General features: G+C 55.3%; 6 protein-coding genes across 6 annotated transcripts; 1 reads left to right on the top strand and 5 right to left on the bottom strand.

Moving 5' to 3' along the window:
• Positions 1-355: 355 nt before the first annotated feature.
• G647_00516 (uncharacterized protein) lies at positions 356-1,123 on the bottom strand (the record flags this gene model as incomplete). Its single annotated transcript, XM_008723919.1, has 1 exon — positions 356-1,123. The coding sequence occupies one exon, from the start codon at positions 1,121-1,123 to the stop codon at positions 356-358; it is 768 nt and encodes a 255-aa protein (XP_008722141.1).
• A 3,011-nt stretch (positions 1,124-4,134) lies between these two features.
• On the bottom strand, positions 4,135-5,238 carry G647_00515 (uncharacterized protein; the record flags this gene model as incomplete). The annotated part of the gene is made up of 1 exon (XM_008723918.1): positions 4,135-5,238. One exon carries the CDS (start codon positions 5,236-5,238, stop codon positions 4,135-4,137), a length of 1,104 nt encoding a protein of 367 aa, XP_008722140.1.
• Positions 5,239-6,251: 1,013 nt separating this feature from the next.
• Positions 6,252-7,379, bottom strand: G647_00514 (uncharacterized protein; the record flags this gene model as incomplete). The annotated part of the gene is made up of 2 exons (XM_008723917.1): positions 6,252-6,680; positions 6,741-7,379. The coding sequence occupies 2 exons, from the start codon at positions 7,377-7,379 to the stop codon at positions 6,252-6,254; spliced, it is 1,068 nt and encodes a 355-aa protein (XP_008722139.1).
• Positions 7,380-8,603: 1,224 nt separating this feature from the next.
• Positions 8,604-9,971, bottom strand: G647_00513 (uncharacterized protein; the record flags this gene model as incomplete). The annotated part of the gene is made up of 3 exons (XM_008723916.1): positions 8,604-9,246; positions 9,299-9,725; positions 9,842-9,971. The coding sequence occupies 3 exons, from the start codon at positions 9,969-9,971 to the stop codon at positions 8,604-8,606; spliced, it is 1,200 nt and encodes a 399-aa protein (XP_008722138.1).
• Positions 9,972-10,554: 583 nt separating this feature from the next.
• Positions 10,555-12,762, bottom strand: G647_00512 (uncharacterized protein; the record flags this gene model as incomplete). The annotated part of the gene is made up of 1 exon (XM_008723915.1): positions 10,555-12,762. The coding sequence occupies one exon, from the start codon at positions 12,760-12,762 to the stop codon at positions 10,555-10,557; it is 2,208 nt and encodes a 735-aa protein (XP_008722137.1).
• A 391-nt stretch (positions 12,763-13,153) lies between these two features.
• On the top strand, positions 13,154-14,605 carry G647_00511 (adenylosuccinate lyase; the record flags this gene model as incomplete). The annotated part of the gene is made up of 1 exon (XM_008723914.1): positions 13,154-14,605. The coding sequence occupies one exon, from the start codon at positions 13,154-13,156 to the stop codon at positions 14,603-14,605; it is 1,452 nt and encodes a 483-aa protein (XP_008722136.1).
• Positions 14,606-14,648: the final 43 nt, after the last annotated feature.

The raw sequence follows: 14,648 nt of genomic DNA, 5'->3' as shown, positions 1-14,648 counted from the left end.
TACGCAGCTGAAGCTGCCGAATCCAAATGACCCAAGTCAGGGTAGGACGTGTGTGTGTGAGACATGACGACTCGATGAAGCCTCGAGCCCCGACTGGACTGCTGCAAGTCGTGCTCGCCTTTCCGTATCGGTTCATCGCTGGACCGTCCAGTATTGCTGTGCTCGAGGCTTGTGTTGGACTGTTGCAAGCCGAGCATCCGTGGTTGTGGGATGCAGGACCATCCATGGTGTGCTGTGGTCGTTGTCATCCATCCAGTGTGTTGGTGTCATATGTTGGTACATTGATTCATTTCATTATATCGGTAAAATCCGTAAATCCGTAAACCGCTAAAAACTCTGAAACGCCAGATCCCATTCACCGATCTCGATCTCGTCGGATGGTGTACCGCTGGCCCGGTTCGGCTACAATGACGACGGGTTGTCGTTCAATGTGCTGTCGTCGGGACTTCTCTTCGACGTCCTGCGGGAACAGGCTGCCTTTGCCCTCGTAGACCAGTGACCGGGGTCTCTCTCGTCGTGGCTCACCCCTGCTGTACCGCTCCTCGCGTCGCTCGTCCCGGTACGTGGTTCTTTCTCTGCGGTCGTTGCGGCTCGAGTAAGGCTTGATCTCGACAAACTCGTAGTCGTCGTTGATGTACCGCCGTTCGCGCGGCCGTTCCCCGTCAACGTAGTAGTCTCTCCGTCGTGAAGGGGAGATGGGCGAAGCAGGTGAGACGACCTTGATCGGTCTCTCGGTGGTCTGAAGGTCTCGGGTGTTGTCGACGACCACTCTCGTCGACGTCGTCTTCATGCCCTTGTCGAAGGCCTTGATGAGGAGCGAGACGGCCTCGCAACCCATGGGCACTTGCACCTGGACACGGTCGCCGTTCTGTCGGTCAATGACCGAGAAGGGCTTCCCACCCTTGGCGTACAGGTACGTGGCCACGTCCCGGGCGTATGACAGTCCGCGACTGCACATGGGCCGATCGTTTCTCCAGGCGTCGTATGGGTTGCGGCAGTGGTCGCACTTGGCGGCGTGTTTGGCAAAGTGCTCCATGACAGAGAGTTCATCGTCGCGTGGAGCGCGATAGGAGTCGACCTCCTTCGCGAACTCGACGTTGCGGACAGTAGCGCCTTTCGCCATCTTTGCGACTGGGGTCGACGGCGACCTGGTGATGGGCGTAGTGGTCCTTGAGTAGCTCAACGGGGGTGTTGCTGGGGGTGTTTGGATCTCGGTCTGCGTCCTCTTCGGCGCGCGGGCCACGGTGATGTACTGGTAACTTGGGGTCAAAGGCTCTGAAGCATCAAACCGCTTGGGGTAGTAGTAGTAGGTGACGGAACGTGGAGTCGACAGCGTGACGACTTGGTGGTGTATGGTGGTACGGTGAGCGGGCAGCCCTGTAGACTGCGACGGCGACAGCCTCGGTGAGCGCGATGGAAACTGTTCGAGTACTGGGGCTCTGGGATCCAATGTGAATGTAATGGTAGAAGGGGAAGAAGTCAATCGAGAGGGGGAGTATCGAGGAGATATAGCCTTGAGGTGGGATGAGCCAATTGAGAACAGGACACATTGGTGCAATGTTCAGCATTGGAGGGGGGTTCCTTTCGAAGGGACCTTTGGTGGGAAGCCTGGAGAAGGGCTAACGCAAAGAGGCATCGAGTGTGGACGCCAGGGGACCAATTCGCCAGGCTGCCACCGGGCCAATACTCGTACAGGCACCAGGACATGACTGGCGAAGCGTCGGGGTGACTCATGATTGGAGTGGGCCATGCTGTGCCCATGATGGAATACACACCTGCGCGCAATCTGAACACACCCGGCACTGTCATAGGCCAACAGGGCAGTGTTGCTCAGAACCCTGATTGTCCCGACTGCCGCGTCCTCGAGGCCGGCGTGTCGCGTAGAATTGAGTCTGGCCATGGGGCATCGAACAGGCACGACGAACCATTGTTTCGGGGCCAAAGCGTGGAACCTGGCCAGGATGATGAAAGAGGCATGTCCTACCTCACTGCGGGCGGATGTTTGATAGAGGAGGGCAGCCAGGACGACGAGGCAGTGTTTGGTCAATCTCCAGTTTGTGTGGCTTGCTGCTTCGCCTCGAGGCTGCCGCGGCTGATTGGCGGATATGGGGGGGTCAGTCGGGGAGGAACAGGCCCGGCCATCGCGGCCAAACACCGCTTAGACAGACTCGGGACAATGTACGAGCTCACCGGTCACAGAAGCGGAAGATGCAGCTACAGTATGCAGCTGTGCATGCCACCTGCGTCTGTTGCAGTCATCGCGAGGAAACAGTCATACCAAGGTTCCACGCTGCAGTCCAGGCGTGAGAATCGTCACTCCCGTGGTCATCACGATAATCATTATCAAGCACATCTCCTTGTCGCCTATTCGGACCATGGTCAGCTGGTGGTCCTCGGACCTGAACATCCTCTGCCCCGTGAGCCCGTACACCTGTACGGAGTCCTCTGCGAGTGCCTGTGTGCGCCTTGCCAGAGTGTGGCCGGCAGCGCGTGTCGGCTCAGCACTGCCTCCACTAATCCCCCAACCTATGCCCCTCTCTCCCAGCGCCGGCCTCTCATTTGTCCCTGCCCGTGACCCTTCTCATCTTAGCCATCATGTTTCCTCTGCTGCTCTCTCGGACGCGGGTCTGTCCTGCTTGTCCCGGGCCAGGCCCCTGTCAAGTCGGAGAAGTTCTGCAAAAGTCCCCTGCTGGCTACCGCGTCTTTCCTCAGCCATGCAAGGCCGTTGGCGGGTTTCTTTGCAGCAGTTCATGTGATGCATGATGTCGTACTCACATCACTGCTCCAACGGCTCTCGTCTTGACTGTGCTCGGCCTCCACCATGCGACGCCCAGTTGCACCGACGTGATTGTTCCTGCGCTTTGCACCGTGGAACTGTCTCTTCCCGAAGTTCTAGTGCTAAGCTAGCATGCAAACGCGATCAGCCGACGTCTCTGAGGCTCTGACGACTGCCCCGGGACGTTGCATGCACAAGTCCTGTCTGCGTTTCCTGATTCGCCTTGCCGTGCGACCAACCTGCCCGTCCAGAGCCTCGTTTCGGACAAGTTCTCCGGCGAAGTTGGCAATGTCACCCACCTGTTGTTGATGTTGACCACGACTTCGTACCCGTGGAAACTGGGAGACGTACGGAGTAAACGGTGGTCGTATGCGTCTCAACTTCTGGCATTGTCGTATACATGGGGGCGATGGCGTCCTGGTGAAGACGGGGGCCCTCTGTGAAGGCGCTGACTGTGCAAGGCATTACGTAGAGGACACCTTGAGTCTCATTTCACAGTCGGGGAGTTCGGAAGCGCACTTCACGAAGAATACCTCGAGGCTACCCATAGGCAGGAGAAGAGGTTTTCCCAGATCATGAGCGACCAACTCTACAGTTCTCGCGCTGTCGAGCATGACTCTGCCAACTTTATCGACTTCTCGCCAAACCCAAGGTTCACATCGCCGTGGACTCTACAGGACACGTTCCTGTCTCCAGAAGTGATCTTCTCGGCCCGCAACACTGGGTTTACGATCATCACGACTCTTGTGGACGAGAATCTTTCGGGAACATCCCCTGGCAGGACTTATCGTCTACACGAGTTTCGGCAGCCTGGACTGCGTACGACAGGCATCTTCGGCTGAGACGAAGTCGGATGATTCCTGCGGTGTTCTTTCGCACCAGAAGTCACGAGATCTCATGAGGCTAGGTGTCTGCTGTTTGTGCAAGTCGCTGCACTTCCGGAACAGGGGAGGTGTTCCTGGCACATACTTCGTACTCCATGCCGTCACTGCCCGCTATGGGGCGAGTATTTCCGGAGCAAGACTGACGGACGATCTGGCCGTAGCCTCACAGCCATCGTGGGCTTGACTGTTCCTCACGCACCCCTCACCAACAGCCCAGCTTGTGCAATGTTGCATTGCATTCGTGTTCCTGCAGCCTTGCACTTGGCTGGCCCTCCTTCTCCTCCAACTCTCCGGGCCAGATATGCTCTCGCCGTACTTTGAGACAGTCCCGTGACCATCTCTCCCAGCAAGGCGTTGCCATTCCCGCGCTGCGCCTGGAGACACAAGGTCAAGGACAAGCACACCACAGCTGGTCCCTAAGGAGCAGGCGTCTTCACTGCGGTCGGCCGCGAGCATTACTGGATAGCCCGCACATCATCGCTCGCTTACAACAACCACAATCTTTCCCTTTGTCCGCTCTGTCTTTATCTTCTCAAACCCCTTCGGGGCGTCTTGCATGGGTAATACGTCGGCCACCACAGGCATCACTTTCCCGTCGGCCATCCACTTGCCGATCTCCTCCAACTGCCCAGAGTCATTCCCGACGCCCAAGAACTTGAACCTCCTCTTTCCCCCGCCCAGAAATCCAGGCAACGAATACTTCATTGCCATATCCAGAGCCGTGTGTAACCCTATCGATGCTCCGATTTGTACGTATGTTGCCTTGGGATTCGTAAAGCGGTGACACTGCCAAAACAGTCTGCCATCACCGCCTACATTGTCGACCACGAGATCGAAGTTTCCGCTCGTCGCGGCACTTTGGGTTAGCGCCTCGACCACGTCTGTGGCAGCGTAATCGACGACTTCGTCTGCGCCCAGACTCCTGCACAGGTCCGCATTCCCTGCTGAGCAGCTCGTCGCAACATAGCATCCCATCGCCTTGGCAATCTGAATGCCCCATGTGCCCGTCCCGCCACTACCACCGTTGATGAAGACCTTTGTAGTATCGCCACTGCCATCTTGTCGCTTCACGCGCGGTATATTCGGCACGACGCACTGATACGCCGTGAGCGCGGCGGTGCCCACGCACGCAGCATCTCTGGGACTGACTCCTTGAGGAAGTAAAGCCACCCCGGCCCTGCTAGCGACCGTATACTCAGCCAACGTGCCGAACTGTGTCGGTCCATCCAGCCGGCCGAAGACCAGCGCTCCGACCGTAATCTTCGAGCTGCTTGAGTCTCCCCGAAGCCCGTCACCCTCGGCGACGACCCTGCCCGCAAAATCCAAACCGGGAGACGCTGGCGTCTTGAGGGCGAATCTCCCGACGAGGGGGAGTTCCGCAATCTTATAGTCCACGGGGTTCAAGGACATGGCCAGGACTTGAACCAATAGCTTGTTTTTGCCTAGTGAGTGGGCGTCGTGGGGCGGGAGAGGCGCTGCGGTGTTGAGGGTCAGATTCTTCTCCAGTCCGCCGTGAGTGGTGGTGAATTGCCAGGCGCGCATTGTCGAGGGAAGGGCGGCGGCTGTGGCTGTGGCCATTGTGCTATTGTGCTATTGTGCTATTGTGCTATTGTGCTGTTGTGCTGTTGTTATCTTGTCGGTGTTGGTTTGGCGATGGCGGTGGTGTAGGCTTGCTTTGGCAACAGCCCGCGTGTCTGAGTCGGTGAGTTGGTGATTTCACGAACAAATGATGGCATGGGGAAGAGGTAGGGATTGCACACCGGAGAGAACTCAACTTTAGCCTTCGCCTTGACGCCACCGCTAGAGACAGGTGCCTTTATTTTCCGAGGATTTCGTGCCTACCTCGACGGATGTGTGTGCCGCAGTGGTCTGATCGTCGCAGCGTGCCAAGTTATAGGCTTTTGCATTTCGTGCACTTTAAGAAGGTCACTCGCTGGATCAGAACTAGGGAAAGCCGTGGCCCTCATCACCTCGTAGATTAGGGCGTGACGAGCATAATTCCGAGGACAGCACGAGTTCTTGTCGTTATAAATGATGATGGCATTGACCAGCAATGAGCCGTGGCGTGTCTCTAGCCAATAAGAGTCCAAGACTGACGAGAAGCTAAAGTCACGATGATTCATTCACTTATCCGTCACTCTCTACTAACTTTATCCTTACTCTCTACTTTATCCTCACTCTCCACTGACTTTGTCCTCACTCTCTACTAACTTTATCCTCACTCTCTACTAACTTTATCCTCACTCTCTACTAACTTTATCCTTACTCTCTACTTTGTCCTCACTCTCCACTGACTTTGTCCTGACTCATCGGTTATTATGTTTGTGATTTATTTGTAATTATAGGTAGAAGAGGAACATCAATTATATACTTGTACCGTCACTGCATACGTCAGCTACTACATCGCATCCACGCGTCTAGTCAGGCTCTCGCAACTCTGCGCCATGTCCATTGGTGCAGTGAATAGGTGACTCGGTTCATCGGACATGACTTTCATATCCCAGCACTGATGCCATTACTCGCACTCGGTACAGTATAATACTGGTAATACCGTGTCCCAACTACCTCATGGAATACCCTACATCCGTAAACTAGTCGCCGCGCACTTTGACCACAACCTTGCCCCGTGCGCGTTTCGTGGCGATACGGTCGTAGGCACGCACAGCGTCCTCCACGTCGAAGACGGAGTCGACCGGGATACGCAGGCGCCCCTCCTCGATCAGGTGTGCCAGGTAGACGGCGTCGTCACGCGCCGGTGGAGTGCTGAACATGATGTAGCGCCGCGGCACGCCGCCCAGCCAGGTGGGCAGCCAGGTGTTTAACAACATGTTGCGCGCCGTCACACCGACACCCTCGAGCGCGCCAACGTTGATCACAGCGCCGTCGGCCTTGAGGTAAGCTGGCGAGTTGGCGAAGAGCGCCTGCGTGCCGACGCAGTCGAGCACAAAATCGAACGGCTTGTCCCCATAGTGCTGCGCCAGGTAGGCCGGCAGCGGGTCGTGTTTGCGGTAGTCGACGAACTGTGCGCGCGCGTCAGTCATGTTCTTTGTGCAATCCCACCGGATAAACCGCTGCCAAACCTCATCGACGCCCATGCCGCGCACCATAGCCTCGTTGCCGCCGCTGGCCACGCCAACCACCTTGGCGCCGCGCAGCTTGCACAGCTGCACGAGCACCGACCCGATCGACCCGCTGGCTCCATTCACGAGCACTGTGTGGCCCTGGCGGACGCCCACTGTGCGGATCATCTTGAGCGCGGTGCTGCCGGAGCAGATAATGCCCGAAGCCGACGCCATGTCAAGTGAAGTCTCGACACGAGCGACCTGGCTGCCCGGTAGCCGCACGTACTCGGCCAGCACGCCGTGGCCTGCGAGCAGACGCCATGGGACACTTTGAAAGGCGACAACGTGCGTGCCCGGCTCGCGCACCTCGGCTGGCGCGCCCTCGCCCGCCACCATCACCTCACCTGACAGCTCGATCTCCGGGATCCACGGGCCGGTGAAGGGCAAGTTAGGTACCGTCTTCATCACCATCTCGGTGGTGAACTGCAGCGAGACGTGCGATACGCGGATCAACACGTCGGACGACGAGCGGGGCGGCACAGCGGGCGTCGGTAGGCCGGTAGCTAGCTCGAGGACGCTGCCCGCTGGGCCGCGCCGTCGGCGTACCCAGGCGCGCATGGTCGGCGGTATAGCCGGGGCTTGAGTCGTCGAAGCCATTGCTTCTGCTCTCGGCAATCGGGGACGCGTTGGAGGGAGGGGCCAAATTAGACGGCCCCAAAGTAGAGATCCCGGGGTGTAGTGTTGAGGACAGTACGGAGCACTTCAGGCAGCAGGCAGATCGCGGGCCGACAGCCACGAAAGCTGTGGCCTGAAGAGCGAAACGGGGCAAGCCACGAGAAGAAAAAGAAGGCGAAACATCAGGCTGCTCCTTTCAAGCCAGAAGGAGAAGGACTTGGTGTCACATCTTTCAGAGCCTAAAGCATACTGACTGTCGCTTCAAGGATGAGGTTTTATGACGGGTGCCTGTTGGCAGATGAACGAGTCCGGACTAGACGGTAAATACTCCGTACACAGCGCCCATTCGGTAACAGGTACAGTAACGTTTCAGTGGACGAAGTTTATACCGTCCCTAAGCGCTGAGCCTAAAACGGTCGAGTGCAGTAGTACTGTACGACTACTCATGGCTGATGGAGCTGCGTCATGGTGTAACACTCTTTCGGAGGACATGACGAATTCAGAGGAGTCCAAGGAGAGATCTGACTATATTGATATATCTAGTAGTTAAAGAGATCCACGTAAGTAATACGGTATCTTATAAAGGGGGTCACGGTTTATTACACCGTCTTGGCACTGTCTAGCCAACCCTCAGGTACTGTGTATGTAAACCTTCCCAATCACGATGGCAGCTTGAGTGAAGTCAAGAGACTTTCCTAGACCCGAGTCGAAGCATTTCGCTCAACAATACTCCGTACCCCCTTATGTATTAGTTCTCCTAGCACATGCCAATGGTGTCGATGGATTCCTCCTAACATGAATTCGGTCGTGCATGCATGTCTTACCGAAGCATAATCAACACAAAGGACTTGGCTGCTCGGAGGGGGAAGCAAGAGAAACTGTGGCGTGAAAGCTACGAAACGCTTCTACTGATAGAATCTCCGGAAGCACTCTCCAAAAGAGAGGTGGTGTGTAGGTTCTAATGTAGGCTGCCGCCCATCCAAGTTTCCTATGCTGAGTAGACCAGCTCAGGTCTAACAAGGGACGACTGGCCAGGTTGAATCTATCTTTGCCTGGAAGTGGCCCAAATATCCCCTTAGCGACATGGTGGATCGACTGCTCCGTCTCGGTTGTGGCCATAACACGAAAGCAGCATTCGTCATGGACCAAGTCTGGTCTCGGACACAATCACAGAATTCCCCAGTGCTACAGTAAGCCACAGTCTCGCTACTGGTTCGTACTCGCAAGGAGAGCGGCACATTCGTCAATGCTTTTATCTACCTCCGCCATCCTCAAGTACTCGTTCGTGTAGTCGATTAATTTGGACATCTTCAGGTAGTCCCCCAGATCGATGTCCTCATTGCCTGTCGATGCATTGAAGCGAAAATAGAATATCTCCTTGGCCGGTCTCCGCCTGTTGTACTGTCGTATGTTCCGATCGAAGTCACGATGTTTGGCTTCAGTGTTGGTTACAAAGGCCACCGTTTTGGTGATGGTGTTGAGAAACCTCTGGATGCCCGATTCGACTTGCGTCTTGTGATTGTACTCCTTGTGGGACGTTCCCAGGCTGATAATGCATTTGATGCGTGGCGATTTTGCATCACGCGGAACAAGATCGTCTCGACTGTCCCACAGTTGGACGATGGGGTTATTGTTCAGGAGACCGCCATCCCAGAAGTTGAGACCTTGGATCGTGGCTTGCTTGAGATATGTAGGGGCTGCAGACGTTGCACGAGCCGCTTCTTTGATGGTGATTGTGTTGACATCGAGGTCTCTAGCCCCGGTGGAAACCGGAAGCGCAGGGAAAGGGGGATCGTAGTTGCGCAGCAGGATACTCTCCCCTTTATCGGCAAGGGTTGCACACATGAACCTAGGCCACAGTCAGTCTGCGGCTGTGCAGAGCTGTCAAAGCCCCAACCTACATCTGACCCTGGCTGCGCTTGACGAGCACTGCATCACCCTTCTTTGCTCGATCGTCATCATCGAGAGGAAATGCGCCGACCACGGCGTCAATGGCTTTTTCGAGTGGCCTGTGAGAATACTGAGAGTGACCTGTCAGGACCTTCACTGTGAGCCAGATATCGCCGATGAATTTCCCCAGACGTCCCAGTTCGTTGAGCCTAATTGTCCCCAGCATCGGACTGAAGACCATCTTGGCCAGGGTGTCATACTGTGCGATCACGTCGCTGCATTTCATCTCGAGCCGAAACAGCATCAGAGCAATGAGGCCGCCCGTGCTCGTTCCAGCTGCGAGGTCGAAGTAATCAACAGGTTTTCGTTCCTCGAGATCCGTTGGTTTGCCTCCCAGCATGCATGCTTCATTCTCGATTTCACGGACACGGTCCATGACTTCATACAAGTCAGCTTGATTGTTCGCCTAGAATCTCAAGAAGCTCGGGACTGTGTATTGTGTAGATTGACAGAGGCCGAATGCGTCTGTCCCATTTGAAAGCAGGGAGACTCACTCTTCTTGAGTACGATCATCGACGAGATTCCCTTTACACCGCCACCGTCCAAAGCTAAGAGATTGTAGGCCTCGGTCGATCCGAATTTTGGGCGAGGGATGTTTCTCCAGGGGTCCTCTTGAGGAGCCATCTCGTCTGCTTTCAGTTGGTGAATTTGGTTTTGAGCTTGCGGTTAGTACGGTTAAACTCCTCCGGGCATCAATGCTCCCACTTTGAGGAGCTGTTCTGTCCAGCGGTATCTGGCTGATGATCGTTACAAAGTGTGGATGGTGGTCGGTGCGAATGTGTTGAAGTTGGAAAGGCTAGAAGGCTTGCCCATGCTTAGAAATGGACGACTGGCAATGTGGTACTGATGTAGTGGCGGGGCTTTAGCAGTAAAGAAGGGCACACCGAAGATACATGGTGATGATAGGCGTAAAAGAAGGGGGTGTCCAGGCGCTGTCCGATGTTGAGGTATTGCCCGCAGAGGGACCTCGACTTGTGAGAAGTAAGTGGCTTCGAGTTGCATAGTCGCCGCTTCCTGTATCAAACCTGGTAATGGTTTCTTCTTCTGTCGAAATGCTGGCAGGTGGCGGCCATCGAAACCGCGACACTTGACTGCAGCCTGGGGCAATGCAGCTCTTGGGCATGACCATTTTGCTAGTTGCCAGCGGCGACCCATCTCATCCGTCATGTTTCCAGTCTCTTACTTCCGAACGTCCATTCTCACATGGTTAGCGACTGAGGAACGCTCGGTCCATCCTCCCCTCGAGTAGTGCTTCCACGTCAACCCCCCCACCTGCAATGTATCTTTCGCTAACTCCGAGGTTGATTCTTTTCTTCAAGAGAGCGTCAAGTTCCGACCGCCATTCAGAGACCTGATCTTTGCTGATCGTGGCATTTTCTTTCTCTTTCTTGGCCCGCCCGCCACCCCGTCCCCTTTTGCCTCTTTGCCCCTGTGTCTCGAACTCTTCACTGTCATACTCCACACCAAGCTCTTCGGCCGCGGTTTTCAACCATCCGTCCTTGCTCGCTGTTTTCTCCTTGGCTTGAGTAGCATCCGTGATTTTCTGTGCCAGTGCCACGCGAGGCTCAAGCTGTTGCACGAGTCTTCCATCCAACTGAATAGTATCTGGGGGCTCGTCGGTCTTGTGTACCTCAGCGATTAACCTTCTCACACCAGCGACTTCGTCTGGCGAGCAAAGCAGGATGGACCGCCCGGAATTCTCGGCACGAGCCGTTCTTCCAGATCGATGCACGTACATGTCTGCGGTCCTGGGTACGTGGTAGTGAATAATCAACTCGATACCTTTGATGTCTAAGCCTCGAGCTGCGACATCCGTAGCTACAAGCACTGTACTCTGAGCTGTGAACTTTTCGAGTGACCGCAATCGCGACTTTTGTGGCATTGTCGAGTGCAGACCCACTGCGGGCTGCTTCAGAGCTTGGAGAAAGGCAGTCACTCTCTTGACGGCTGCGATACTGTTCGTAAACACCAGAATCTTTTTGCCCGGATTCTGCATCATGACGGAGTAGAGATAGAGGTCCTTCTTCATGGCAGCGCATTCGACGATGGACTCGGAAAGCGCAGTCGCCATTTGCGAGGTGGGATTGACGTCGATGAAAGTGGGCTTCTCCTCCCGGAAGGAGAGTTTCCGAAGCAGGTATTCCATCGATTGGTGGTTGCTCAGAAGATTGCTGTCAGACCGCTTTGCAGTCTTCTGCTTCGCGGCAAGCTTCTGCTGCAGACCTTTGTGGAACGTGGCAGAAAATACAAGAGTCTGCCGGTCAGAGTTCGGCGGCTTCTCCGTTGCTTCGCCGTCATTGTCCTCGTCGATAACTTGTCGGTCCAGCGCGTCGAGAATCTCCTCAACCTCTTTGAAGTGACCTTCACTCAACAAGCGATCTGCTTCATCCACCACCAAGAACTTAATCTTCTTCAGCCGGTCGACCAGAGCATCCACGTCTTGATTGGTAGAAGCATCGTTCATCACCTCCCAGAACCGTCCTGGTGTCGCGACCACGATGTCTGCGTCTTGGAGCTGTCGTTGTTGTTTATAGATGGACAGCCCACCGGTAACAGCGATGATCTTTGGGCGCCTCTCCAGGCCGATGCACAGCTCGTTCAGATGCTTGTTCAGCTGCAGAGCTAGCTCTCGCGTAGGTGCGAGGATGAGAGCCAAGATCGCGTCATCACCACTGTTGGTGCCTTTCGTCGGTTGATCCTCGCCGGAAAGCCAGCTCTCGAATATCGGCAAGCCAAATGCGAGGGTCTTTCCTGATCCTGTGACAGCTTTGCCAATGACGTCGTGACCCTGGGTGATGGCAGGGATACTGGCTCGTTGTATTGGCGTAGGTTTACTGAACCCCAGACGTGAGAGTTGGGATAGGGTAATGGGCGACAGGGCGAGGTCCTGCCAAGCTGAAACATCAACCTTTGACTCTTCCGACCGCTCTCGAAGGATATCGAAATTCATATCGGCAGTGATCTCTTCCCTCCTCTTGGCTTTGGGCTGAGACTTGTGCTCAAGTCCTTTGTGCGGCTTCGAGTGCTTCGAAACACCGTCAGTAGAATCGGCCGACACACCGTTCAGTAGAGGTGCTGGGGTTACACCGTCATTGTTGTCGTCAAACCCCGACCATTCCCCAGAGCCTTCGAAGTCGCCATGAGCAATATCCACGGCGGCCGCCGAGCTGGGCCTGAACATCACATGGTTGTTGCTCTCGTCTCGGACCACTTCGACATCGTCAATCTCCTCCAAGCCATAGAAACCTTCTGCGTCCTCCAGTCTCTTCGGTAAAGCGACAGTCTTCCATTTCAACGCGTCGCCACGAATAACGGGGCCTTTGTTCGCGTGAGACTTGGTTTGGAGGGACACTTTCTGCCTTTTGCGGGACTTCTGAGGCGCCAGAGGTCCTTTCCTCTTTTCGCTTTTCGACATTGAGGTGGGTACTGACACGAGCAAACAGCGATGCCACGGTGCACTGATTGTTGGAGTCGGTGGAAAAACTTTGGTCGGGTAAAATTCGGCGGTCTGACAGTGAAGACGATACTACGGCGATTGCTTCTCCGTAGCAAACTCTGCGAACTTCACTAATATGAGGGCGGATGACCGCGAATGACAGTGTAGATGACTCAGGCGCTGCTCCAAAGGAAGATCAAATTCGCCTGTCAGACCAGCAGAACATATTTGCAGGATGATCTTGGCATGAGCGATATTTGCGCCAGCATGAACTTGATTTTCTCATGCTCGACCCTTGCGCGGTACAACTGATCTCCAGAATTGGTACTCTTCGATCACTTCTGTACTGCTAAAGGGAGCCATCCCCAAAATGTCCTACGACACCTGGCAAAGCCCACTTGTGGGCCGGTACGCCAGTAAGGAAATGCTCACTTTGTTCTCTCCACGCACTCGGGCTTCAACATGGCGTCAATTGTGGATCTGGCTAGCAGAGGCGGAGAAGGAACTGGGTCTCGATATCACAGAAGAGGCAATCACGCAGATGGAGGCTGCCAAGGTCATGACAGACGATGACTTCCAGGTCGCCGCAGTGGAGGAAAAGCGACGACGACACGACGTGATGGCCCACGTGCATGCATTCGGTGAACGAGCCCCAGCCGCCGCTGGGAAGATACATTTGGGAGCTACATCCTGCTATGTGACGGACAACGCCGACTTGATTTTCCTGAGAGACGGACTTTCCATTCTACTGCCAAAGGTGGCCAAGTGCATCAAGAGACTCTCGGATTTCTCGGTCGAGTACAAAGCACTGCCATGTCTAGGCTTCACCCACGGGCAGCCCGCACAGCCCATCACAGTCGGCCGACGGGCGACGCAGTGGGTGGAATCCCTGCTCATGGACCTGAGGAACCTCGAACGCGCTCGAGGGGACCTCGTCTTCAGAGGCGTCAAGGGCACCACAGGGACACAAGCGTCCTTCCTGGAACTATTCCACGGCGACCACACGAAGGTCAAGGAGCTCGACAAATTAGTGACGAAGAAGGCTGGGTTCATCAAACGCTCCATCGTCTCAGTCCAGACCTACAACCGGAAGATCGACTTTGACGTTGCCAATGTTCTTGCTTCGTTCGGCACCACATGCGAACACATCGGAACAGACCTTCGTCATCTGGCAATGCTGAAGGAAGTCGAAGAGCCGTTTGAGAAGGATCAAATTGGTTCGTCTGCCATGGCGTACAAGCGCAATCCTATGAGATCGGAGCGTATGTGTTCGTTGGCCCGGAAGCTGGTGACGCTGGCCTCGGGCTTCGGAGCGACCTATGCCCACCAATGGTTTGAGCGATCTCTTGACGATTCAGCAATCCGACGGATCGATATACCAGAAATGTTTCTGATAGCAGACGCTTTGTGTATCCTCCTCGACAACGTGTCCTCGGGCCTCGTGGTATACCCTCAGGTCATCTCTGCCCGCCTTCAGCAAGAGCTCCCGTTCATGGCCACCGAAACGATCATAATGCGGATGGTTGAGAAGGGCGCTAGCCGACAAGAGACGCACGAGCAAATTCGGGTGCTTTCGCATCTGGCGGGCGCGGTCGTCAAAGGCGAGGGTAAGCCCAATGACCTGGTCGAGCGCATCAAGCAAGAGAAGTTCTTCGAGCCGATATGGGGCGAATTGACACCTGGAGACCTCCTAAACCCGTCCAAGTTTGTCGGCCGCGCACCTGAACAGGTGGATGAATTCGTCGAAGAGGCCGTGGAACCTGCGCTTGGACCGTACAAGGAGCAGATCCTGGCCAGTGGGGTTGCCGAGATCAACGTTTAGTTGTTGAAGTCGTGTAGTCAACTCCTGTCCTGAGGGAGGGAGG

The sequence above is a fragment of the Cladophialophora carrionii genome (assembly GCF_000365165.1).
Source record: "Cladophialophora carrionii CBS 160.54 unplaced genomic scaffold supercont1.1, whole genome shotgun sequence".
NCBI classification, from domain to species: domain Eukaryota; kingdom Fungi; phylum Ascomycota; class Eurotiomycetes; order Chaetothyriales; family Herpotrichiellaceae; genus Cladophialophora; species Cladophialophora carrionii.
This window is presented reverse-complemented; position numbering and strand designations above follow the sequence as displayed.